The sequence below is a fragment of the Muscardinus avellanarius genome (genome assembly GCF_963383645.1).
Source record: "Muscardinus avellanarius genome assembly, chromosome: 3".
NCBI classification, from domain to species: domain Eukaryota; kingdom Metazoa; phylum Chordata; class Mammalia; order Rodentia; family Gliridae; genus Muscardinus; species Muscardinus avellanarius.
In genome coordinates, this window is record NC_137788.1 from 160,985,177 (window position 1) to 161,008,743 (window position 23,567).

The 23,567-nt window shown below is 42.6% G+C and overlaps 1 protein-coding gene across 4 annotated transcripts in view; it reads left to right on the forward strand.

The window, feature by feature from the left end:
- The window catches only part of TJP1 (tight junction protein 1), a gene marked incomplete at both ends in the record, with an annotated part of 242,849 nt that overhangs the window by 200,597 nt on the left and 18,685 nt on the right, over positions 1–23,567 (forward strand). For all 4 annotated transcript variants that reach the window (XM_080691058.1, XM_080691059.1, XM_080691060.1 and 1 more), the window contains 13 exons: positions 589–692; positions 1,425–1,593; positions 1,900–2,047; positions 10,301–10,440; positions 11,904–12,009; positions 14,696–14,846; positions 17,282–17,390; positions 18,371–18,590; positions 18,873–19,057; positions 19,159–19,254; positions 22,122–22,204; positions 22,693–22,903; positions 23,390–23,490. In XM_080691058.1, coding sequence (XP_080547184.1) covers positions 589–692; positions 1,425–1,593; positions 1,900–2,047; positions 10,301–10,440; positions 11,904–12,009; positions 14,696–14,846; positions 17,282–17,390; positions 18,371–18,590; positions 18,873–19,057; positions 19,159–19,254; positions 22,122–22,204; positions 22,693–22,903; positions 23,390–23,490 — 1,823 coding nt within the window. The remainder of the gene's footprint in view (positions 1–588; positions 693–1,424; positions 1,594–1,899; positions 2,048–10,300; positions 10,441–11,903; positions 12,010–14,695; positions 14,847–17,281; positions 17,391–18,370; positions 18,591–18,872; positions 19,058–19,158; positions 19,255–22,121; positions 22,205–22,692; positions 22,904–23,389; positions 23,491–23,567) is intronic.

Genomic DNA, 23,567 nt, shown 5'->3' on the forward strand with positions numbered 1-23,567 from the left:
TGGCTAAGTTGCTCAAGTACAGGAAGTGCTGTTCTTTTTGGGGGTGGGTGGGGCTACTAGGGTCTGAACCCAGGTTAGTCTTGAACCTGCAGTTCTCCTGTCTCAGCTTCTCAAGTACTGGAATTACAGGTGTGTGCCACCACACCCACTCTATTTTGGAAAGAGTCTCTCAAAATTGCTGAAGGCCCCGCTAAGTTGCTGAGGCTGATCTTGAACCTGTGACCCTCCTGTTTCAGCTTCCCACCAAGGTTTTTGAAGCCTCAAGAAATTCACTGTTTTAGAAATTTATTTCTTGAACGTTCTGAAAAGTATATCAATACATGGTCAGGAAAACAAATTGTGCTCTTTTCAGGGCTCTCTCCCTTTCAGGAAACGGGAACGTGTTTGAAACACTCTTTCTCTTTGCTTTCACAATTGACCTTGGGAACTGCTGGATAACATGGAGCGATCTTATTTACAGTGCGGCTAAGAGTAATCTCACGTCATCAATGGCACTTAAAACTCCTTATGCAGTAAATACAAGGCTTACACTTAAAACTCACATGTCTTAGAATTTTACACTAAAGTCATTTAAATATGTAATTTCAGAATACGGTCTTCGATTGGCCAGCCATATATTTGTAAAGGAAATTTCACAAGATAGTTTGGCAGCAAGAGATGGCAATATTCAAGAAGGTGACGTGGTATTGAAGGTACAGTCATTCTTATGTTTTACTGAGCTGAAATAGAAAACAAGTCCTCGAGTTACCATACAGCCCCTGTTGATGTTTGAAGCAGTTATACTAAAGAAAAGTAAAAATCTGTCCATCACAACATGTCAACAGTGGTATTTTAGGTATGGGATCATCCTGAGAGAATTAATTGCTACAAATAGAGATCATTCACAAACAGGAGTTACCTTGTAGATAATGTCTTTTCTTATACATTGATTGAAATATTTGTTTTATTAGTTTGCTTAAAATTAATAGAATGTGGCAGGCTGTGGGAGGGCTAGGGGATATTTTAGATTTCTTTAACTGAACGATAGTGTAGCAAAGATTTTACCATTTCAGGAAGGTAGAATACTTTGATGATGTAGAAAAGCAGACAGGGAATGTTTTACTTTTTTATTTATTTATTTTGTGTGTGTGTGTGGTTCTGGGGTTCCTGGAAGCCCTTCTACCTCTGGGCTACACTCCCAGACCTATTTTTACATTTTTATTTGGAAACAGGGTCTCCTAAGCCAGCGCGTGCGGCTGGCTTCGAACCTGCGCGATCCTCCTGTCTCTGCCTCCCAAGCGCGGGGATGACAAGCGTGCCTGCCGCGCCCGGCCTGGAATGTTTTATTCTTACAGCAAGTGAAGACGCAGTTTGTAACAGAGCGGGCCGAGCTGACATTTGTACTTTGTCATCCGCTTTCAACAGAAGTCTCTTTTCTCTCACAGATAAATGGTACCGTGACAGAAAATATGTCATTGACAGATGCAAAGACATTGATCGAAAGATCTAAAGGCAAGTTAAAAATGGTGGTTCAGAGAGACGAGCGGGCCACCCTGTTGAACGTCCCTGATCTTTCCGACAGCATCCATTCTGCCAACGCCTCTGAGCGAGATGGTGAGTGCACTTCTGTTTGGAGGTCTCCAGATGCCTTATTTTTTGAAGTACTAGGAAGATTTGACATGTTTGAGTGAAATGATGCTTTTTGGCAAACCAGACACATTTAAAATTTTAAAATGACGATTTTTTTCTTGTCTCTGTAGGCAGCTCACCCTGTTATAATCACTGATGAAGTCAGTGCCTGAATCAGTCGTTTCAGATGTAATTGTACTTAGCAGCTTATTTCCAGTATGATCAGAGTACCTTATATTGTGTTGTGAATGATTTCATGGGAAAATAAGTAACTTCCTTTTTATTTTACAGACATTTCGGAAATCCAGTCGTTAGCGTCAGACCATTCTGGGCGCGCGCATGACAGGCCTCCCCGCCGCAGCCGGTCCCGCTCTCCTGACCAGCGGTCGGAGCCCTCTGACCACTGCAGACACTCCCCACAGCAGCCCAGCAGTGGCAGGTAAGAGCTGCCATCTGTAGATGCAGGCAGAACACCTCAACCCCAGCACTTGGGAGGTTGAGAAGGAAGTCTTGCAGGGCTGAGGCCATCTCAGTAACTCAGTGAGGGACTATTTCAAAATAAAAATAAAATAGGGCTGAGATCTAGCTCAGAGGTTGGAATGACCTTGGGTTCATACTCCAGAACCAAACAGAGGGGAAAAAAATTGCAATTTTTGCTTAATGCATGCATCTAGAATTGCCTAGAAATAGAATTAGAAGATAGATTTTCTTTTGATCACTCAACATTGGGTCTGTTTTTCTTCCTCCATTTAGACATTTCTTATCTCAAATAAAGGGGCAGTTCAACTGAAAGAGCCAAACAGCACACATGTTAGGCACGCAGGTCTGTGCACACATGTTAGGCACGCAGGTCTGTGCACACATGTTAGGCACACAGGTCTGTGCACACATGTTAGGCACGCAGGTCTGTGCACACATGTTAGGCACGCAGGTCTGTGCACACATGTTAGGCACGCAGGTCTGTGCACACATGTTAGGCACGCAGGTCTGTGCACACATGTTAGGCACACAGGTCTGTGTACACATGGTTAGGCACGCAGGTCTGTGCGGCATTTGCTCTACTCAACTTGGTCTTTGTATCGTGAAAGGATTTACAGCTAGTGTGTGAAGAACGGGCACGGCCGTGTTCCCCTAACTTTATTTATAAGACTGTGGCCCAGACCTTCAGTTTCCCAACCCATTGGGTTAAAGATGCTAGCAAGCTTCAGGGTGTACTCATGAAGACTCACTGTAGTAGAAATTTTTTAATAAACTAATCTTGACCTTGTTTCCCCCTTTTTGTGTGTGTGTGTGTGTGGTACTGGGTGGAACCCAGGGGCTTTCTACCTCCGGGCTATACTCCCAGACCTATTTTCTATTTTATTTGGAAACAGGGTCTCACTAAGTTGCTGAGAGCCTCCCTAAGTAGCTGAGGCTGGCTTTGTACCTGTGCGATCCTCCTGTCTCAGCCTCTCAAGCGTGGGGATTATAAGCGTGTGCCACCACGCCCAGCTGACCTTGTAAAAAATACACTGTATGGTATCCAAAGGTTCCGAAATGCAATTAATGTGTCCTGCCCGAGCATACCTTGTTTTGGAATCGCATGTACATCTGAAAGTCCGAAGAAGATTTTGCCCCTTTTCTTCAGACAGCAGCAGATGCTCACACATGCAGTGTTTGGTGTATGGCTTCTGGAGACTCCCGTGGCTCTGTGGGCTACCAGGTGACCTGTGCTAGCAGGAATCCATGTACAGATCTGGAAGTCCAGAGCTGAAGAGACAGTTTAGGAGAAAGTGGAATCTTTATGTATCGTGGTGGGAATAGAAACTGGTATATCCTTAATGGAGGTTCTTAAAAATAGGCCGGGCACCTGGTGGCACACTCCTGTAATCCCAGCTGTTCAAGGCCAGCCTGGGGCTTAGCCATGCCTTCTCTCAAAATAGAAAATGTAAAGCATTCAGCGCATAGTATTGTAGACCCTGCTCCAGAATAAAACCGCGCTGGAGGTGTACCTCTGAGATAGCCCCCTTCCCCTCTGCTTCAGTTCCCTACACCAAGAAACAAACGAAGACTTTAAGAATAGAACCTATATTCCCAAGAAGTAAGCCACTCCCCTGAAGAGATCTGCGTTCCCATGTTATCACAGCATTGTTAACAGTGGCCAAGATACGGAGTATCCTGTGGCTTTAAAAGAAGGAAATCCTGCCATTCCAACACCAGGGATGCAGCTGTAGGACGCATGGCTAAGTGTCCAGCCAGCTGCGGGAAGGCACACACCGGAGAAACGAGTGTTGTCAAGGGCACAGAGTTTCAGTTACAAGATGACTAAGTTGTAGAGACCTAATATATACGGTGCAGTTACTGTAGCTAACAATTTTACTTAAGATTTGTGAAGACTCAAGAGTTGTGGGAAACCATATTCACAATGCCGTGTGGCTTTCTATTAAAATGGGAATTAATAGCCGGGCGTGGTGGCGCACGCTTGTGATCCTAGAACTTGGGAGGCTGAGACAGGAGGATTGCAGGCCTGCCTCAGCTACTTAGTGAGACCCTGTTTCAAAAGAAAAGAATAAAATTGGGCTGGGTTTGTGGCTCGGAGGTAGGATGCCCCCAGTAAAACCCCTGCCAAGAAAAGGGGAGCTAATGAGAGGAGAGGGTAACTAGCAACAGCTATTTATGCTTTGCTTTTATTTATCCATTAGAGTTTCTACATACGTATAACGCTGATCCTTTGTGGATTTCAAGGTTTAGATTTATAAATTCTCTCAACTCTAGTCTTTATTCTTTTAGGGGGAGCACACTGGGAATGGAACCGAGGGGCCCTCTACCCCTAAGCTGCATCTCCAACCTTCTTTTACGTTTTATTTTGAGAGAAGGTCTCAACTCCGTTTTTCAGACTGACGTTGACTTTCTGATTCTCTTGCGCAGCCTCTCTAGTCCCTGTCAACTCTGTCCTTTTTAGATTTGTCATGATTTTTTTAATGGAGTATTATGATATATCAAATGCAAAATTGGCTTTTTGTCTTATAACTGGTCATTAAACTGCCATAAGATAATATATTAATTCTAAAATGCTCCCTGATGCAGCAAAGATGCTCTCAGGGAGGACATTACTGCCATGACACATACACAGTGATAAAGCTAACACCTCTGATGATACAAATTTCTTTCATTTAGAAACCATACTGATATCAAGCAGTTTGAACATAATCCCCTCCCTTTTAAAGAAAATTAATCAAAATCTCAGTTTTGGTTACTTAGTTTGATGGCAAGCAAACTCTACCTTTTAGGTCCATCCGTCTGTCCTTCCTTCCTTATTTCTTTTTTTTTTCCTTCCTGAATTGAAACAGGACCAAGTTGCTGAGACTGTCCTCAAACCCGTGGTCCTCCTGTCTCAGCCTCCCCAGTCCTGGGAGGTCATCATGCCTGGCTAGGAATTTCTTTTTGATACTGAATTTTTAATTTAGACTTCCTGAAGACTTTACATCTATAATCTTATCTTGAAAGTTGAGGAGGTTTTATGTTTCTGTTAACTATTATATTCTATCAGGATGTTTTATTTCTTTGAGGAAGTTAGATACCCTCAGGTGAAACACAATTATATGTAAGCATTTAAAAACACAGTGTCCTGCCGGGCGTGGTGGCGCACGCTTGTAATCCCCGTGCTTGGGAGGCGGAGACAGGAGGATCGTGCAGGTTCGAAGCCAGCCGCGCGCTGGCTTAGGAGACCCTGTTTCCAAAATGAAAATGTAAAAATAGGTCTGGGAGTGTAGCCCCGAGGTAGAAGGGCTTCCAGGAACCCCAGTACCACCAAAAAAAAAAAAAAAAACAAAACAAAAAAAAACACAGTGTCCTGAGGATTGCTCTCAGTTCATCTTCCAAGCTCAAGTCTTTGTACTGAGGATGTACTGCCTGAGAATTCAGTGACGTGGCTACAGGCAGGAGGTGAAGTAGCACTTGATGTTTAAGGTTTCGTTCGTCCCACCTAAAGTTAGACTTTTTTTTTTTTTTTTTTTGTGGTACTGGGGTTCCTGGAAGCCCTCTACCCCCGGGCTACACTTCCAGACCTATTTCATATTTTTATTTGGAGACAGGGTCTCTTAAGCCAGTGTGGCTGGCTTCGAACCTACGCGATCCTCCTGTCTCTGCCTCCCAAGCGTAGGGATTACAAGCGTGCGCCATCGCGCCCAGCTCTAAAGTTAGGCTTAAAGTCTAAAATCCATGGCATTTTAATAGAGGGTGCCCTGCATTTTGAGAAACAGTGTGGGTATACATTGTAAGTGAAATGCTGGTATAAAAAATGTGACCTCCATGTACAGTTGCTTATTTTTATTTAGTTTTATTTATATAAATATCTTTGGGTTATTAATATTATTTAAATTTGTTGTTTATTTAAAGTGATGATTAAAACCTGACTTTGTCTTAATAGAAGAGGTTTTGATTTTGTGTGTGAAGAAAGTTATCTTGGTAAACATCAGCCCTGCCTTGTTTTCCTTCTAGATTTCGAATCATTTAGTATTGTTTGGAGTATGCAGTTATCTGCTAATATTTTTGTTAGAGGCAACAGAATATAGCAGTTCTTTGGGCTGTGGAGCTAGACTTCCTAGGTTCTGGTCCCAGCATAGCATCTTCTTACATCACTACAACCTCGTACCTCACCGTCCCCATCCCCTCATCCCCTACCTCCCAGCAAAGCAGGCAGGGTGTGTGGTGATTAGTAGGTAGTCATAGTGTGGCTGGAGTTTCCAATCTTCTTGTACTTAGCCACGTCTAAGGTCTCCTCCTCCTGTAGGTCGGTACTGACATTGCGAGGCTGTGAGGAAGTCCAGAGTCACATCTTGACAAGGGATTGGGGCCACCATGAACTCCTGGCCTTTTCACCACATCCTGACTTACTGATGCGGAAAAGGAGGAGAGCAGGTTAATTGCTGTTTAATCTTTAGGGGTCAAACGTCTACAACGAATCCCACTGTCGTGACCCACTTTGGTTTCTCTGTGTGATGTTCTTTTCTTAGAGAGCACACATATGGAGAGAATTTTGAGAAAAATACATAAGCTCGTTATTCATTATAATCAGATTTTAAAAAGTACCCTCACTGTTGTCTAGAACATGGGTTAGCATACTTTAGTCCAAGGACTAAATATACCCTGTTTTGTAAGTCAAATTTTATTGTAAACCCTTCCTATAATGGCAGAATTGAGAAGTTGTGACAGAAACTATGTGGCCAAAGGAGTCATTTACCAAAAAAATTTGTAAATTTATTCCAGTTTTATGAATGAGAAATTTCTATACTAAATCCAGTTGTTGAGCCAAATTAAAATAATATATTTGAAGTCCTGCTGCTCAGGGCCCACAGGTGGTCAGTCAGGAGGTCAAGAAGGCTCTGTTGGCAGTGAGTCCGTTTATTTGAACTGGAAGAATTCTCTTGAGATAGTTCCACTCCATCGTTATCAACCATCTTCAGTGGAGCTTTTAAGCAGCCCAAAGCCTCTAGAGAAATAGGCCGTACTGTTAGGATGTTAAAATCCCAAATCTATCTATCTCTGCCTTTCTGAGGAAAAAAAATTGCCCTTAAGGAGGTCATGAAGCCCATTGAGGGGCATGGGATTTCTGTCTGGGCTCCTAGGAGGCAGAATATGATAGATAGACCTGAGTCTGGCTCAGAACCTGTATGGTTCTCATATAAAGTCAGCTACCATAATTGCGAACATGGTTTTATAATAGTTAAATGGTGTAAGGAAAGTTTGGGGAAGAAAATACTTGTGTTTATCCCTCACTAGTGTCTCAATGATTGCTCATTCCACGCATGCAGTGTTTTCATCTTCCCTTTACGGTTACATCTGCTTATAATAGAAGCTTAAATGTTTAGAAAAGTGGGTTATTTTGTTCCACAAGTTGAAATGCACTGCTGTAGATCCTGGCCACTGACCATGTAGCTGGTGAGCACTACAAGTGTGGCTTGTCCAGATCCAGGCGGTGGGTTTCCCCTGTTGCTGGGGACTGAACCCGGGGCATTCTGCCTCCAAGCTATACCTCCAGCTGTACTTCAGTTTTATTTTGAGAAAGGGTCTTGCTGCGTTGATGAGAGTCTCACTAAGTTGCTGACGTTGTCTTTGAACCTGTGTTCCTCCTGTCTTAACCTCCCAAGTACCGGGATTACAGGCATCCACCATCATGCCTGTCTCAATGCTAATGTGAAGATATGCATTGGATTTTAAAGATTGAGTCCATGAAAAACAATGTATAGACTTTCTTAATGATTATTTATTTATTTTTTGGTGGTACTGGGGTTCCTGGAAGCCTCCCAAGTGCAGGGATTACAAGCGTGCGCCACCACGCCTGGCCTGACTTTCTTATTGATTTATATTGATTACATGATAGTATTTTAGATTAGGTTAATTAAAATTCAGTAATTGATTTTAGCCTCATTTTAACAAGTTTTAGAAAACTTTAAATTGTATAAGTAACTAACTAATTTGCTAAACAGCCCTATTCTGCATCTTCATGTATTGTTGAATAATGCCTCCATCTTTTGGTAGGTAATGAGAATGCATGGGAAAGAGCAGTTTTTTTCCAAACATTGATAGTACAAAAAACTTAATAGGATGTGGTGTGAGCTCTGTCCTTATATAGTGTTATTTTTATTAGTGTGTGTGTGGGGTGCTGGGGACTGAACCCGGCTCTTGTCACTGGCACACTCTCCTTCCTGTTTCCATCCAGCTGTTGAAGATATTGAGAAAATACACTACTTCTTTAAAAATAAAAATTCTCTTAATTCAAGTAAATGTCTTGCCATTATCTCATTATAATTGAGTCTTCAAAATAGGGGTGAGTAACAACAGTGTTGGCGTCAGCAGGCTGTGAACTGCGTTTGTGATAATTACATTGAGCATATCACTGCTGAATAGGGTGCTTACTATTGGTTGGAGAAAATAGTCCCTCCATAGTTAATAATATTACCTGTTTCTTTTCTTTACAGTTTTTATTAGTAATGACTGCTGAGTCTTTTCAAATACCTGTTTAACTGATAGTAACATTTTCCTTCAGTATTTGACTGTAGTAGTGAATTAGAGTGTTGGATCCTAATGTTGAACTAGCCTTGCACTCTTGAAGTAACCCTGATGATAGTCTTCCAGTACTCTGTTTTCCCTCAGCTGGTAACTTACTTAGAATTCTCCTCCTCCACTTGTAAGGAAGGGGCCTGTCTGTTGCTTTCTCGCTGGACTGTCATTGTCAAGGTGTTAGTGGTGCAGATGGGATCGGCTTCATGCAGATACTGATCACTGTTGAAGGTGGATGGATACATGAGATGTTATCATGAGGTTCTGTCTTACAGCATTGTTTACTGATAATGAAAAGGTTTTAAAAATTGGGTTGGAGAGCTTTTTTTATGTGTTGCTGTGTTTAAGTAAGAGAAATTATTTTGTTTTTCAGAGGTTGGGAAAATTCACCTGTAGAATCATCCATAGTTGATAACCTAAGATAATAGGTCTTGATTTTTTTTAATTCAAAGTATATTTATTGGGTTCTTAAAAATTAAATGTTCTTAGTTTAATTTTATAGTTTATATTTTAAGGGGAATGCTTAGTTTTTATTATGTTTTTTACCATTAAAATTGATATCAGAATGAATATTCTTATAAATATCTTCTTGGGCACATTCATTAGTATTTGTTTAATATATATCTTCATGTATCATCTGTTTTGGTAAATAGCTCCCATTTTGCCCTCACCTACTTGTATATTTATTTTTACCATCATTGTATGAGTGTCCATTTCTCCATATATTTCCCTACAGTTCTATCACAGGAAAGTTCTCATGAGTAAATGGATGGTTTCTGATTATATCTCTTTTTGTAAATTGCCTCTTCCTAGTATTTTGTCTATTTTTTCCTTGAGTTGCTTGATATATATTTCTTTATTTAAATATCAAAATCTTATATGTGTTGTTAGTTCAATCTATACTCTTACTATTGAGCTTTTACTACTTATGTTTGGCCAGACTAAATCTAATTAGGTTTCTAGCTGTTTGAACTTAAAACACTCACTCACTCACTCACTCACTCACTCACTCACTCACTCTCTCTCTCTCTCTCACAACTTTTATTTGACCCAACCCAACATGTATGTTTTCCCCAATTGTTTGCATGTTTAGAATTTTATTTCGTATGAAGTCAACTTATTTTTATCACTGCAATAGAGATCTGATTTTTCTAAAGTTAGGAAATTTTCTCAACTCCATTTATTAAATTGTATTGTTTCTAACAGTCTTGGAATACTGTTTGCTTACCAGACTTTGCTATTGTAGCTGTGTCTCGCCCTCTTCAAATTTGTTACATAGATATATTTGTCTCTATATTTTTGCTATCCTACTTTTTTTTTTTTTTTTTTTTGGTGGTACTGGGGTTCCTGGAAACCCTTCTACCTCTGGGCTATACTCCCAGACCTATTTTATACTTTTTATTTGGAAACAGGGTCTCTTAAGCCAGTGCGATCCTCCTTTCTCCGCCTCCCAAGCGCGGGGATTACAAGCGTGTGCCACCATGCCCGGCTGCTATTCTACTTTTAATTTGAGATTTCTTATAATATTTTGATAACTGTTAGAGTACATCCTTGTCGCAGCCTTTGAAGTTGTCTTCTTCCTCTACTATTCTCTCACATGACTTTCAGAATCATTCTTATGCTCTTAATTTTTTATTTTAATAATGTTTAGTCTTCGGAGCAGAGAGGACGAGAGAATTTCCAAACCTGGGGCTATCTCAACTCCTGTAAAGCATGTAGATGATCATACTTCCAAAACAGTGGAAGAAGTTTCGGTTGAAAGAAATGAGAAGCCGGCACCCACTCTTCCAGGTATGCATTTCCTGTGGCAGGAGGCTAGGAGAGATGGGCAGCTGTAGCCTTCCACATGCTTCCAGCTCCTAACAAGGATACCCGCAGTTAACAGCTCCTTGCAGTGGGGAAGGCTGTGCTCCAGCACTGCTCATTAAAGAGGAACATTGGCTTGGCTTTAGATTCTACAAGCAAAGGTTATTTTACTTACTGGAAGTGTTTTCATAAGCACTTTATTAAGTATACCTTGCTAAGCTCTATATAAGGACCCAGACTAAGAATATGCAAGGTTCTAAAATTGGTTGCCCAGAAAGCCTAAAGATTTTGTTTCTAATGTCTTATTTTTTCCCGTCAGATATCTTGTTGTGCTTAGTCACAGGAATGCGGGTATTTGTTTATTTATTATTATTATTTATTTGTGTGTGTGTGTGTGTGTGTGTGTGTGTGTGTGTGTGTGTGTGTGTGTGGTACTGGGGTTCCTGGAAACCCTTCTACCTCTGGGCTATACTCCCAGATCTATTTTATATTTTTTATTTGGAAACAGGGTCTCTTAAGCCAGCGCGACTGGCTTTGAACCTGCGCAATCCTCCTGTCTCCGCTTCCCAAGCGTGGGGATTACAGGTGTGCGCCACCACGCCCGGCAAATATGGGTATTTAAAAATCAAACTTCACGCCGGGCGTGGTGGCGCACGCTTGTAATCCCCGCGCTTGGGAGGCGGAGACAGGAGGATCGCGCAGGTTCGAAGCCAGCCGCGCTGGCGTAAGAGACCCTGTTTCAAAAATATAAAATAGGTCTGGGAGTGTAGCCCGGAGGTAGAAGGGCTTCCAGGAACCCCAGTACCACCAAAAATAAATAAATAAATAAATAAAAATAAAAATAAAAATAAAACTTCACGATAACGAGGAACAGTGGTTACATTGACAGTCTTAACACAGAAGTGTATGCATTCTCTCCTATATTATTGTTTTGTTATTCTTTCATAGACAATCTAAAGTGTTTTTTTTGTTTTTTGTTTCGTTTTTTTTTTTTTTGCAGTACTGGGTATTGAACCCAGGGGCATTCCACCTCTGAGCTACACCCCCAGCCCTTTTTTTATTCTTTAATTTGAAACAGTGTCTCACTAAGTTCTGGAGCACCTCACTAAGTAGCTGAGGCTGACCCTGAAACCGCAATCCTCCTGTCTCAGCCTCCCAAGTACTGGGATTACAAGAGTGTGCCCCCATCCCTATCCAGTCTAGATTTGTCAAACCCTAGCGCAGCTGTGAGAAGCAAAGGTGGCAGTGTAGCGGCATGCTTGAGCCTTGAGATGTGTGACTGTAGAGCGGCTCTGATACATGCGGTGTAAGTGCTCCTCTTCTTTTTTGCTAATGAACCGCATGATTTTGCAGAATTTTTATTGTTTGGCTATATCACTGGTGACCTACATTGTTGCTCCATGCTTTTAAGAGGGAGTCCTGCACAATTTACATTCCCTCTCTCTTAGAACCAAAGCCCGTGTATGCTCAAGTTGGACAGCCAGACGTGGATTTGCCCGTGAGTCCCTCTGACGGCGTCATTCCTAACTCCACTCACGAAGATGGGATTCTGCGGTAATGCAGCTTTAAAGTTGTATTGTCTTCTTTCTGCATTATTGAGAGGGAGAATTTGATTGCAAACCATATTACATCTATTCCATTTAAAAGTTTCTTAGATAATAGGGTCCCTTAGCAACTAGAGAACAGGGAAGGGCCTGTTTGGATGTATTCTTTCTCACCAGTCACCTACTTTTTAGGTCAGGAATTACAAAAGTAAAAAAGTTATTTTCTGTTCATATATCAGAACTTCCACAAGCTTTCTAATGCCCTAGCTAACATTTAAACAAATCAGTATTTCTTAGTTTTAGCACGTTTGTTATTTGGGGCCAGATAACTATCATCACAGGGGCTCTTCTAGGCATTGTGACTTGTTTACCAGCATCCCTGGCCACTAGGTGCCAAAAGCACATTTCCAGTTGTGATAACCAAAAATACCTCCAGGCATTGCCAAAACATTCGTAGAGGGAAAGTAACCCCCGGTTGAAAAAGCTGTTCTAGGTTAACAATTAAAAGGTAAGTTTTGATATTCCATACCTATTTTATAAATGGCAGAGTTGAGATGTAAATTGTGTAAGCAAATTTCAAACCCTCATGATATCAACTTAGTTTTCTGTTGCCTCTGTAGTAAAGGGGCATGATGCGAATAATTGAAAATTAGTGACTTTCCTAAAGTGGACCCTTCCCCCACTCCTATTTATTTTCTCTACTAAAGAAAACTGGGCAGAGGAAGAGTTTCATAAATAGCTGATTGTCACCGGGCATGGTGGCGCACGCTTGTAATCCCTGCCCCTGGGAGGCTGAGACAGGAGGATCGTGAAAGTTTGAAGCCAGCCTGGGCTGACTTAAGAGACCCTGTTTCCAAATAAAATATGAAAAATAGGTCTGGGAGTGTAGCCCGGAGGTAGAAGGCCCCTGGGTTCCATCCCCAGTACCACACACACACACACACACACACACACACACACACACACACACAAAAAGGCTGATTGTCACACAAGTTTAATATTATACATTTTTAATATCAGGTAACTGGTAATTGAAACATCTATTAATTGTGAAGGTTTAGTCCCCTTCTTTTTCTTTCTTGGAAATTGCTTGAATACTTTTAAGGTATAGAAAACTTGAATCAGATTTCACAGATCTGGTTTCCTGGGAGAGTTCTAAAGAATGAATACCAAAGAGGATTTGAGGATGCAGGCAAGCTTAGTAGCTGAGCCAATAAACTTTTGCTTTTTCATCTAAATCTAGTAATTGGATTTGAGGAAGAAGAAAAGCGCCTGCTTGTTTTCTCTTGCAAGTAGTTGATAGAGTGCAGATGAGGCAGAGTACAAGATGCCAGTGGTCTGCGGCACAGGCCACTGTGCCAGGAGGCCTGCACCTGTCCTCTGGGCATTGTTCTCAGGGGCCACACTTTTCTCAAGGGTGCAGACTGCACCCAGCTCTCCTTCTTGTGGAGTCCTAGATTGGTTAGGGTTAGAAGCACCTCAAGGACCCCCAGGTCCTGAGGACCTTTAAGAAATGTTTAAAAGAGCCCCCTGTGCAGCTGACCTAGGGGAGGGTCTGAGCACGCTGAGGACTCAGCTGGAAAGTAGTGCACCACCGCAGCTCAGTGACTCGACCAGCAGGAGAGCCGGTGGGAGGAGCGGGAATGCCTTCAGCCCTGGCCACGAGCAACCCCACCTAAACCTGGGGCTCTCACGTCTGTGGCTAGCTAATACCATTCCCAGGTAAGAAAACCAGGTCACAGGCGAATGTAAGTAGTAAAAGCTACAGCCATTTTAACTACTTAATTCAAAAAGACTAGCTATTTCCCTTCCCTCAAGTCATTAATTCATTTATTTGACTCAGTTTTTCAGTTGCTTTCTACTAGTTTCTTATTACTTGCTAAATAGTGACTTGAGAGGAAAGGAACTTTTTCTGTTCTCTGCTCAGAATGCTGAGTGAAGTACGGCACTGTCTTCTTGGTCAAGAGTGTCGAGCCTGGAAGGAAATGTCAGGCAGAGTTTGTAGTTGTCTCTGTGCAGCACCCTTCAGAGGCACGCTCCGGCTGCTGTCTGGAGGTCGCTGCTCCGAGTGAGGGCATGGGCATCTGCTCCTTCTAGTTGTCTCTAAGGGGCAGAAGTTGCATACGGGCTAATGCAGAAAGGCCCAAGGATTCTAGAATTCTTGTTTTAGGAGCAGAAACTACTAAAGGAGTATACAACTGCAAAGTTTAAAAACAACTGTCCATTGAGTGTAGAGCTTATGATGTATAAAGCCAGACTAATCTGTGCCTCAATTTCTGCTCGTGTAGAATGAAAGCCTTAATTCAATAGAGGTGACATGAATTGGAGTGGGAAATATGGAAAACTCCTTTTTTGTTGTTGGAAGATGGTTTTAGCCATTGGGAGTGTACCATATACCCTAGACTCTTTGAGAGTTGGGAAAACATTGTTTTTATAAGGAAATATAAACTAGTCATGTAAAGCAATACTTATATATTAAATTTAGGCAATCCAAAACGTGCTCTGTTTATCACAAAATAAAAGTGCTATTAAATCTAACGCTTGGTATAACACTAATTTTTTGTGATAAATTACTGTTCAGGTTTTAGAAATGATGGTCTTTTTATTTCATTTTGAATATGGTTTTCAGTATCGTGGCTTGCTCTAACTTTTCAAGTTTCTGTTAACTATCTCAAATGAAATATCTGTTTTAACAGGCCCAGCATGAAATTGGTAAAATTCAGAAAAGGAGATAGTGTTGGTTTGCGGCTAGCTGGTGGAAATGATGTCGGAATCTTTGTAGCTGGTGTTCTAGAAGATAGCCCCGCAGCCAAAGAAGGCTTAGAGGAAGGCGATCAAATTCTCAGGGTATGTCAGTGTCTCAATTTATGTGGATTCAAAAGGACTTGAGAAGTACTTTCCTATCGCTAAAAAAGTTAATCAGACTCAAAAAATCGATTGTGATTAGCTTATAATCTGTGCATCTCTTGATCCAATTAAGCTTTCAAACAGAGAGCCTTCAGGTCTAGCCTCTGCCAGTGGGTCACTGCCATCCTGCGTGAGCACTTCGTTGACCTCTGTGTTAGTACGCAGTGCGCTGTTTCGTCTCAGCCACTGGGGTCCAGGGACCTGCAGGAAAATAAGTCTTTTTTTTCTTTTTCTTTTTCCTCTCTCTTTTTGCCCTAGCAAAGTTGCCTAGTATAATAATAGTATTTTCCTTTTTCTCTTCTCTTTCTAAAATATCCAAGCCTCCATTTGGTTTCTGGTAAATGATTGTGATCCCGTTTTAGCCCGAGGCTTTGGTCTGCCCAGTGGGGAGCCTGCGCCCCTCCTCCACAGCCCCCTGCTCCCCCCCAACCAGCCCTAGTCCGTCCTCAAGTCCTCGCTTCCCGTCTGGAACCTTGGTGCTCGCGTCTCTCCCTCTGCGTCTCTCCCTGGCTCTCTAGCTCTGCCTCTTTCTCTCTGTGGTCCCCCTCGGTGCTGAGCTAGCTGAAGGAGCGGTGAGTCCCTGCTTCCCTTTCAGCCGTGGTATCCATGCGGCTTTGCAGACAGCCTTCCTACCCACTCCTGAACCTGAGTTTCACAAGCCGCCATTCACCCGTCGAGCCTCGGCCCTCGGTTTCCCTGATCTCCCGCCGGTGACTCGATGCCTCTCTTCTTCCTGAGATGCTCTCCTAGACTCCGAACGCCCAGTTCTCTACTCCCCTCGCCTTTATACTATGTTCCACCTGCTCGGCTCCTCTGGCACGTGGGGGCCGTAGCCCCCGCTTCTCTTGCTGCTGCACTTTCTGTAGCATTTAGTGCATTCAGTGTTCACCGGAGCCTCGACTGCCGCCGGCCCTCCTCATCTGGTCCTTCTCTCCTCCACCTCCGCGGGCAGAAGCAAGGCATCTTCTCCCATGTGCTCATTCCCGCCTGGGACCCTCTGGGATTCCGCCTGGCGACACACCACGCCATTGCTCAGTGCAGTCCTGCTGCGCATCCTTGAAAACTGCGTGGATCAAGACGGGCACTCTGGCGGGGAGGTTAAACAGGCCTGCTTCTTACCCACTGCAGACCCCATTTTGAAACCATCAGGATATACATCATTTTTAGATGTTTTCTAATTGTTTTTTACCATAAAACTCACTGGGTACATATTGTTGATTTCTTTGGGTTTTGGGTGATTTTTCAATTTAATGTGGAAGTTTTCCAAAAGGTAGAAAGAACGAACCTGTAATTTGCAGCCACTGAAGACATTTTAATGAATTTTGTTTGGCACGTAGGAGTGTCAGGGGCACGTAGTCGACGTGGCAGACACGAGACGTGCACATGGTGGCACTGTAGCACACACTGACGTGCACACGGCGGCACTGTAGCACACACGCTGACATGCACACGGCAGCACTGTAGCACACTCTGACGTGCACACGGCAGCACTGTAGCACACTCTGATGTGCACACGGTGGCACTATACAACACACATACTGACGTGCACACGGCACTGTAGCACACAGACGTACACACGGCGGCACTGTAGCACACACTCTGACGTGCACACGGCGGCACTGTAGCACACACTGATGTGCACATGGGGCACTGTAGCACACACTGACGTGCACACGGGGCACTGTAGCACACAATCTGTTTCCTTTTCAGAAACTAGTAAAAAGTAGGGCTGTATTGTACATTCTTAGTATTAATGTAAAGCCAGAGGCTTCACAATAATAAAGTTGTAGGGATCTGAATTAGAATTAGCAACAGATATTGTATGTCTGTGTGTGTGTGTTTGTTGCTCTCTGCTGTTTGTCTGTCTGTTTACGGTGTTGGAGATTGAACCCAGGGCCTTAGTGCACTACCATGGAGCTACGCCCCTAGCCCATGACAGATGATCTTTAATGTCAGGATGCACTATGACTGCTTCTAAAATAAATTGACACCTTCACTCACTTTGTTTGCTTGGTTTCTTTCTGCTTATTTTATTTAGGACATATTATTTTCTAATATGTAAAATAAACCAGGCCTGGTGGCACACACCCATAATCCCAGGACTGAGAGGGGGTTGGCAGGGTCGAGGCCAGCCTCAGCAACTTGATGAGATCCTATGTCAAAATAAAAAACAAAAATAGGCTGGGGATGTAGCTCAGAGATTAAACACCCCAGTGTTCAATCCTTAGTACCAAAATAAGTAAATTTTTCTCTGTCTTAAAGGTGTGATATTTTCAAATTATATAGACTCTGGTAATCAAAAATTCCTTCAGGTATTGTTGGAATAAATATTTTTACGTTCTTGAGAGTCATGCTAATTTAGAATCTTTTAATAGGTGAACAACGTTGATTTCACAAATATCATAAGGGAAGAAGCTGTGCTTTTCCTGCTTGACCTCCCTAAGGGAGAAGAAGTGACTATCTTGGCTCAGAAGAAGAAAGATGGTAAGATGCTGTTAGAAACAGAATGAAGCTTGTGGGGTTGGAGCACTTAGGGAAACTTTTATGCAGGTTTTTGAAAATAAACCACTCAAAATTGAGTAACATGAATTTGTTAATCTCAGAAATAATTTCATTTATTAATTCATTTAGGAGCACACAGTCTTCCATTCTGCTCATTAGCAGAGTGCAGTAATAAGACCGGTCTGTGGCATTCACATTTAAGAAAATGCCAGTTTACCTTTTATAAGTCATAGAAATAGAAACATTTTGCTTATCAACTGTAGAAACATACAAGAGTATATATGGACCGCTTCCAAGTTTTGTTCTGATGTTTGCTAAGCAGTACACTCAGGTGTTTGTTAGTATTATTTAAAAGAATACCTGATTTTCTCTGTGATGAAGATACACACACACACACACAATGGAATTCTTCAGCTTCACCACTGTTGACATTTTGAACCAAAAAACTCTCTTTTAGAGACTGTGCTCATTGTACAGTGCTTAGGGACATTGCTGGCCTCTCCCCACTAGATGAGATGCTGGGAGCACACCTCCGTTTCCTCCTCAACATACACAATTGGAACAATCAAAAACGCCTCTAAATATTGGCAGCTTTCCTCGGGATGGGGAGCGACATTATCCTCATTTAAGCACTTCTTACTTATAACATGATGTCTGTAGTGCTTGCCGATAAAATAGCTGTAGAAGCAGATATGTGACGTTGGACAAATGACTCAGTTGGTTTCTGCCTAATTTCCCCCATGTGTGAGATGGGGGTGCAAGTGACCATTTGATGTGACGGTTGTGAGTATATAGAGTGGAGTAGTTAGTACCTGACACAGTAAGAGTCCAGCACTTACTGGATACTGTTGTTTTTACTTAATGCTAATGTTATCAGCAGTGTCTTTACACAGTGTCTTTCCTTCAGATTAATGTCTTGTCCCACCAGGTGTTAATAACGTGCTTGTTTTGATTCCTTTTAGTTTATCGGCGCATTGTAGAATCAGATGTCGGAGATTCTTTCTATATTAGAACTCATTTTGAATATGAAAAGGAATCTCCCTATGGACTTAGTTTTAACAAAGGAGAAGTATTCCGTGTTGTGGATACCTTGTACAATGGAAAACTAGGCTCTTGGCTTGCTATTCGAATCGGCAAGAGTCATAAGGAGGTGGAACGAGGCGTCATCCCCAACAAGAACAGGTGCGGATGCTCGGCTGCTTCTTATAGGACGCGTCAAATAAACGATGGTAGATGTCAGTGTTGCTGGGAAACTTTGGCAATATAAGGAATTATTTTCATTGTATTATAGCCATAATTGATATTTGCTAAGCAAGAATACTTAGCTATACACATTATCTTTAGTTTATTATAATGTTGAATTTTAAATTGCTTATGCACCTACATCTAGTGTTTTGACATTTTACTGTGGGTCTTTTTCATGTTGCTTTTTAAATACCCTTATTTTTTTCATTTCTTGCATAGAGCTGAGCAGTTAGCCAGTGTACAGTACACACTTCCAAAAACAGCAGGAGGAGACCGTGCCGACTTCTGGAGGTTCAGAGGTCTTCGGAGTTCCAAGAGAAATCTTCGAAAAAGCAGGGAGGATTTGTCAGCCCAACCAGTTCAAACAAAGTTTCCGGCCTATGAAAGAGTGGTTCTTCGAGAAGGTATTTCCTTTCCTGTAGATTAACCTAATACCTTTTAAAGTTAGTATTTTAAGAAAGCAAAATATAAAGCTATACTATTTTTCATCTTAATTTCTCTCCAGCTGGATTCCTGAGGCCAGTAACCATCTTTGGACCAATAGCTGATGTTGCCAGAGAAAAACTGGCAAGAGAAGAACCAGACATTTATCAGATTGCAAGTAAGTGACCTCAGGATGGGTGCAAGTGAGCTCGAGAGTGCTTCCGCAGCAGTTAGCGCAAAGGCTAACGCTGCCCCGCTGATAAGAACAAAGCTTCACCTGGAGGGAAACCTGAGCGGTGGTGTCTGTGCTACCAAGGCCTGCGGGGGAAGCCTCAGCACGTGTGACGCTCCCAGCTTCACACCCAGACCGCTTAGTGCGCGGTGCCATTCGTCCTCAGTGAGCGCGATGAGAGTTCAGAGGGTCGTGCCGCGTTCTGTGGTGTGCGCCGGCTGCTGGGTCTGAACTCGCCTGTGACACACAGCTGAGGAGCCATGAAATGAGGCTCCAGCCCTCTCTGTCTGTAGTCCATTGCTATTTGACCATTAAACTAACAGATCCCAGTTATGTATAGAGGGTATTAAAACATGATTAGAGCTATTAATTACTATTGCAGACATTTAATGATGACTTTTGTAGGCAAATATTCCAAAATAGGAAGGAGTGAGCCATAGGGTAGGAGCGTTTTCCTGTACCATGTATTGTCACTGCTTTCTACAGGTTTGTGCTGGGGTTCTTGACCTCACTGCCACTTTGTGAGGCCCTCGTCAACTTTTTTTTTTTTTTTTTTTTTGGTGGTGGTGCTGGGGATTAAGCCCAGAGGGGTTCTTCCTCTGAGATACATTTCCAACCCTATTTATTTTATTTTATTTTATTTTATTTTTTTTATTTTTTGTGGTACTGGGGGTTGAACCCAGAGGCATTCTACCTCTGAGCTCCACCCTAAGCCCTATTTCTTATTCTTTATTTTGAACAGGGTCTCTGAGTTGCAAAGGGCTTCACTGAGTAGCTGAGGCTGTCTGCGCACTGTGATCCTCCTGGGGATACAAGTGTGCACAGCCACACCCGGCTCAAACTTTGGGTTTTCAAGTTAGGAAACCAATGTGGAGACTTAAAGAACTCAACTTTGGGGTTAAGACCAATTTAATTAGGCTTACTCCACAACTAGGCTATCATAGAAGGGGCTCAGGTAGCTAAGTTTGTCTCCTCTTTGAGGCTCAGTCTTTCGAGCTAAGGATTAGGAGCTTTCTCCCAGTTGGTCACTTCTTATTTTGCCTCAGGTCCACCCAGCTTCTAATTCTGCACTGCTTAGCCACACAGCCCAGCCTCATCACCAAGGTCATTCGTCAGTTCCTCAGTGTGAGCTGTCCTTCCGAATCTCTGTCTCTGTCTAATCTGAAACACCAGAGCTCTTCTTTTCCTTTCAAGCTTTGCCTGGCAGAGTCACAAGCAGTGCTATACCTTTTTAGCAAGGAAGTTCATCTAAATTGGATTTCTACAGTTGCTTAGAAATCAGCCCCAGGGTGCGTTGACATATTATACACCAGTGGACAGAGAGGTTGCCAAGATGAAGCCATAGGCGTCTCACAGGCACAGATGACCGGCTGCACTTCTCCCAGGTCCCTTGTGTGACATAACTGAAGTCTGCCCCAGGCCGATGGGTGGCCGCTACGCCATGCTTGGGGCCTCCGACCCCACTGCACGAGGCCCAGCGCAGGCTCTTTACCTGCGCATATTAGCATCTTTCTGTGTATGTTAGGATGTAGAGAGCTGGGAAGCAGTGCCCTGCTGAGCCAGAAGAAAAGCATCCTCTTCCCTATGGCCATGTTGATCAAGTTTTTAGTGACTGACTTTCCAGGATATTAAAGTAGTTAGAAACATAACTGAAAAAGTGCATATTAAAATTCACTTTTTTTTTTTTTTTTGGTGGTACTGGGGTTTCTGAAAACCTTTCTACCTCCACACTACATTCCCAGACACACACACACACACATTTTTTTTTTAATTTGGAAAGAGGGTCTCTTAAGCCAGTGCGGCTGGCTTCGAACCTGCACCATCCTCCTGTCTCCGACTCCCAAGCGTGGGGATTACAAGCATGCGCCACCACGCCTAGAAAATTTACGTTGTTTTAAATTTATAGACTTTTTTTTTTTTTTTTTTTTTTGTACTGGGGTTCCTGGAAGCCCTTCTACCTCTGGGCTACACTCCCAGACCTATTTTTACATCTTTTTAAATTTGGAAACAGGGTCTCCTTAAGCCAGCGCGCACAGCCGGCTTCGAACCTGCGCGATCCTCCTGTCTCTGCCTCCCAAGCGCGGGGATTACAAGCGTGCGCCACCACGCCCGGCTAAATTTATAGACTTTATGTAAAACACAGAATTTTAATTATTTTGCTTTCCTGGCTTTAATAAAAGCAAACTCGTCAATACGGTTTTTTTTTTTTTTAGAAATGCTCATCTCATTTCCAGGTGAGAGAATTGCCATGTCTGATCCTTTCTCTTGACCATATGACAGTCTTACTTGTTGGTTCTGTTTAAAGGTCCACTTACTGCTTGATTCCGCTTGGAAGTTTGATATGTTGTTTATTATGGGTCTTTTGGCATTGGTTTTGATTTTTTTAAATTCTGCATCAAAATAATGCTTGTCTTTATTACTGAGGCTGCTTGGTTGCCCCCCAACTTTCGCCTTCTGCAGGCACCTCACTTGCTTCTAGTCCTGCTCGTGTGGAAAAGCCTTTACCTGAGCCTGCAGTTCTTCACTGGGCAGGGAGTGGGGGCAACAGCGGCCTCCCCATAGGAAACTGGGAGCTCTGGAAACATTCTTGGCCTTCAGGGTGGGTGAAGAAGGCCTTAGGGGTACTGCTACTGACCTCTAGTGGGTAAGGTAGAGTCTGCGCTGCCAAGCAGGCCAGATGCACTACAGGGCTCCCGCTGGAGAATGTTGTGTGACCCAGCATGTCAGGAGTGCCCAGGAAGTGAGAAATTGTGATCTAACCAGTGGAAATGCGATGTTTTGCTTTTGTCCTGTTTGGTCCTGGCTTTGTGCAGAGAGTGAGCCCCGCGATGCTGGGACAGATCAGCGCAGCTCTGGCATCATCCGCCTTCACACCATAAAGCAGATAATAGACCAGGTGAGTTGCGAGCAGCTGGCCGACTTCACTTAGGCTCCAGTGGTATTTCTGAGTGGGAAGGAATTTGATGAATTTGAATGTGGAAGGTAGTTTTCCTAAGATTAATACTGAAAGACCTTAAGAAAATTAAGTCTTTATTGATATTCTTAATGATTACTTTGAAGGGACTACTTCTTATAAGCACCAAAAGGTGATCCTTCAGTACTACAACAAAGTATTTGATGCTCAGATGTAATTAACAGACTGTATTATGTTAGTTTAAACCAAAGTGCCCTAATAGGATAGAGAATGTGGGAGCAGTAAATTATTACACTTATAAAAGAATTGAGCTAAGTCCTAAAAATATGCTGACAGGTTTTCTTAAAACAACAACAACTGGGCAGACATACTAGAACACAAAGGTTTGTTAGAGTTGAAATATAGTATAGATGATGGCTTTTTTGGAAGATGATTCTTAATTAACAGTGTCTGTATTTTTCTGTTTCCAGGACAAGCATGCCTTATTAGACGTAACACCAAACGCAGTCGATCGTCTTAATTATGCCCAGTGGTACCCGATTGTTGTATTTCTTAACCCTGATTCTAAGCAAGGTGTGAAAACAATGAGAACGAGACTGTGTCCGGAGTCTCGGAAGAGTGCCAGGAAACTGTATGAGCGGTCGCATAAACTCCGTAAGAACAATCACCATCTTTTTACAAGTGAGTACATCAAGCCTGTCTCTTTGCTTAAAACGTCTAGGCAAGCCGGGCGTGGTGGCGCACGCTTGTAATCCCCGCGCTTGGGAGGCGGAGACAGGAGGATCGCGCTGGTTCGAAGCCAGCCACGCTGGCTTACGAGGCCCTGTTTCAAAATATAAAAAAAAAAAATAGGTCTGGGAGTGTAGCCCTGAGGTAGATGGGCTTCCAGGAACCCCAGTACCACCAAAAAAAAAAAAAGTCTAGGCAACAATATATAGGAAGAAATACTCTGTTGTTCACGTACTAAAACTCATATATGATCTTTTCTGGGAAAGCTTCCTGTTATAACAACAGGTGAAAGAAAATTTATAATGCCAAAATAGAAATTTTTGAATGTTGTATCTTCAAAGTACCATCTTTTCAAAGTGATGATAAGAAGGGTAGAATGAATTCTCCTGGCTTTTGGCAGTGTTCTAACCATAAAACTGCATTGTGATTTATTTTCAGCTACAATTAACTTAAATTCAATGAATGATGGTTGGTATGGTGCCCTGAAAGAAGCAATTCAGCAACAACAAAACCAGCTGGTGTGGGTTTCTGAGGGAAAGGTAAGAAAAGTCCTAGTATTTTTTGACTCATTCAGAAAATTATATAAGTAATCAGAGGTGCCTCTGAGTTACCATTG